The 3,636-nt window shown below is 45.4% G+C and overlaps 1 protein-coding gene across 1 annotated transcript in view; it reads left to right on the top strand.

The window, feature by feature from the left end:
* The first annotated feature begins 956 nt into the window (after positions 1-956).
* enc2 (ectodermal-neural cortex 2) overlaps positions 957-3,636 on the top strand; it is a 16,750-nt gene continuing 14,070 nt past the window's right edge. Inside the window, 1 exon segment of the mRNA XM_076140623.1 lies at positions 957-1,060. Within this exon segment, the coding sequence (XP_075996738.1) occupies positions 1,051-1,060 (10 nt within the window). The 5' untranslated portion in view covers positions 957-1,050.

Here is a 3,636-nt window from a genome sequence, read left to right as displayed (position 1 = left end):
TCTAAACGTTGAGCCTTTAGAATAATCAATGTTGACAGGTTCACATACTGATCTGGGCGTCAGTGGCTTCCAAAGGACTCAGATCTATGTTTGTTTGGGGAATTGTATTTGAATATGAACACCTTTGTATTTATGCCTAAATATATGACTACAGCATCAATGTATGAATAATTAATATAATAATAAAATATAAAACAGTGTGTCAGTGCACAGTCTGCATTTGCCTAAACACCACTGCACATGCGCTGTACACACACAAGGGGGCGATGTTGATTTAGAGAAAGGTTCAACCACAAGCGTAAAGAGCGATCCCTAAAACTTCTAATCACACACGTTGATTCTTCACATTTGTACATTTGTTCATCCTGTATTTATCCTGTATTTATTATGGATTTAACGTGGATTTATCCTGTTTTTACTATGTATTTATTATGTATTTTGTTCATGCCACCTCATTTGGTTGGGGGCACTGCAATCAAACTGTTGTCTGTTGTAATTATTATTATTATTATTATTATTATTATTATTATTATTATTATTATTATTATTATTAGCAACTTCAACTGTGTAATTTCACCATTTTCAACCTTTTACTTTGCACTTAAAACATTCCGCCTGTTAAGAGTGAGCGTGCTATTGTTTTCGTGTCCGCTTTGGTGCCAACTCTTCGCGTTAGTTGATTGGTTAATCAAGCGGTATAAGTCCCGCCTATTTTGAGATGACTGATGTAATTGGTCTTTGTTTGTGTTGTGTATAATATTCCCTCCGGTTATTGGTCAGAGAAAATGTCAATCGCGCTCGAGGCCATTAAACCCCACCTACTGTCATCCCTATTGGTTGAGAGGTGAACACTACAAGAAATAGACACATTCAATTGGACGGAGAGATGTCAATCACCGGCAACTCAAACCTGATTGGTTCGTGGTTTGCCGTGCCGTGTTCGGTTTCTCCTCCAGCCCAGTGAGCCGTGCAGAGGCGCAGACTCTCTCCGTCTATTGTCACACTAAAAACATGTTCAGGTCCAATAACGCTCACAGGATTTAACTTTACATGTCAGAGTGTGAGTATAAACACTTCTTCTTATCTTTGTTACGTGAAATTCAACTTAAAGTGCAGTATAGACGCCTTTACCTGCAGCCGCTCTGTGACTGACACATCTGCTAACTTCTCTGTAGAGTTTAGAGATCGCGGCGGAGCAGCAAACTCTTTTGTTTACATCTTTATATAAATATATACAAATACATGTTAATGAGAGAGTGGAGCTTTAAGTACCAGTGTGGTGTCATGGTGCTGTTTGTGGAAGGGTTCAGTCTGGTGGTCGTAACTTGGTGAAGTTTGGTGATAAACTGTGAAGTCGGCGCATAGCAGCACAGCTAGCTTCACCTGGTGACGGGACCGGACCGGACCGGACCGAGCCGGGGTGGAGACGCGTCTCACTCTGACGCGCTGTGTTGTTCACCGCTGATTGTTGTCACCAAACAACACCAACAACACCTTACACACACACACACACGAGGCGGTGGGTACGGGGCTACTAGTTAGCAGGCTGGTTAGTTATTAGCCCGCAAGCTAACGACTGCTAGCCAGTTTGACTTAGGGTTGAATGCTGCTTACACTTTTGGACCAACTAGTCCGCTCCGAACCTTCAGCCGGTCCAGTCCGAACCTTTAACCGGCCCAGCAGCTCTGCACGTTACGCGTGTGTGTGTGTGTGTGTGTGTGTTAATGTTCCAGTTAAAGCGTTTAGCCTCCCGGAGTGTGAGCGGTTACGGTCTGTAACGTTAGAGTGTGGTTAGTTACCAAGCCACACACACACACACACACACACACACACACGTGTCTGTTGTCCTCTTTTGTTAGACATATTTGTGAACATAACAGACGTACTGCTGTAAATGTGAGTTAGCGGATGGATCACATGTGAGGCTCGGTCCATTAGCGCTCCGGTCCTTCCCTTTGTTTATTGATCAGCGTCAGTGAGCTAAACAAACAGATCGATGGTTAAAGCAGAGCGCCTGTGGGTCTGTGAGTGTGTGTGTGTGTGTGTGTTATTGTTTACACTTCCAGGAGCTCAGAGTCTGTCAGTCTGCACACATGTTTTATTCAGTAATGATCTTATATAGTTTCTGTATGTATATTATTATTGTTATGTCATCAATAAGAGATCCTTCTCTTTAAGTAATCAATCATGTTCCCCTGTGGTGAACCAGGCTCAGATCAAGATTCACACACTTCATGTGTCATCATATCAGAGAGCTGATCCAGTTAGACCCTACAGTGAGAGGCAGAGGAACTGTGTGTGTGTGTGTGTGTGTGTGTGTGTGTGTGTGTGTGTGTGTGTGTGTGTGTGTGTGTGTGTGTGTGTGTTTCCAGTGCAGAGGAACAATGCAACACAATCTGTATGACATCATCTTTAATTCAAGCTGATTCTACGAACCTTCATCAGGTTTATCTCAGAGCCTCTGATGTTGTGGTCTGAGACTTCTTCACTCCTGGTTCAGTGACATCATTCTGCTGCTCACCCTCTGCTCAGTTAGCTTCTGTTTAGGGTTAAGCTGCCTTTGGAACCAGTTTGCTTCCCTACAAGCAGAGAAAGGCTTGTGTCTGTCAGGTGTGTGTCTGTCAGGTGTGTGTCTGTCAGGTGTGTGTCTGTCAGGTGTGTGTCTGTCAGGTGTGTGTCCGTCAGGTGTGTGTCCGTCAAGTGTGTGTCTGTCAGGTGTGTGTCTGTCAGGTCTGTGTCTGTCAGGTGTGTGTCCGTCAGGTGTGTGTCCATCAGGTGTGTGTCCGTCAGGTGTGTGTCCGTCAGGTGTGTGTCCGTCAAGTGTGTGTCCGTCAGGTGTGTGTCCGTCAGGTGTGTGTCCGTCAGGTGTGTGTCTGTCAGGTGTGTGTCCGTCAGGTGTGTGTCCGTCAGGTGTGTGTCTGTCAGGTGTGTGTCTGTCAGGTGTGTGTACCTGTTGTAAGTTCTCAGCCAGGCTTCTTCCCGTCTCTATTGTGGATCATTGTATCATTCACTGTGTTTGTAACCTTGACCCCTGACCTCAAATCTGACAGATTTCATTTCTACGTCACTGAGCCGGAGATTCTGCAAGCACTGGCCCATGTTGAGGCTTCAAAGTTAACCCTAAAGCTGCTGTAATAGAGCAGACAGCACTCACACACACAGAGTGGACTTTGCTGTGTGTGAGTTTACCTCTGGGCCTGTGGGGCGGTGGGGGCGGAGCTTCACTCAGAGAGAAACCTGACACTTCATCTCTTTGGTCACTTTATGTTTATGTCCGGCCCAGTTTGTGTTCTTATTGTTTCATAAGACTGCAGTGTGTCAGAAAGTGTTCAACCAGGAGGGGGCAGACTCAAAATGGGCCCTCAGCTCTGCGCTGTGCACACACACACACACACACACACACACACACACACACACACACACACACACACACACACACACACACACACACACACACACACACTATTCACCAGGCCCCAGGCAACCAGTCCAGTGGTTCAGCTATGCTAGCTGTGGGTAAACAAGCTGGGCCTTCAAACTAATATCCTCTATACAAGACCAGAGTCTATTCAGCTGCTCTGTTGATATTCTACTGATGAACTGGGCTAGTGGGAGAAAGGTGTGTGTGTGTGTCTC

Source organism: Genypterus blacodes, unplaced genomic scaffold (assembly GCF_046128005.1).
Source record: "Genypterus blacodes isolate CSIRO-AG114 ecotype Tasmania unplaced genomic scaffold, CSIRO-AGI_Gbla_v1 ptg000723l_1, whole genome shotgun sequence".
Classification (NCBI taxonomy): domain Eukaryota; kingdom Metazoa; phylum Chordata; class Actinopteri; order Ophidiiformes; family Ophidiidae; genus Genypterus; species Genypterus blacodes.
Note: the sequence above shows the minus strand (reverse complement) of the source record. Positions and strands in the feature narration are given on the sequence as shown.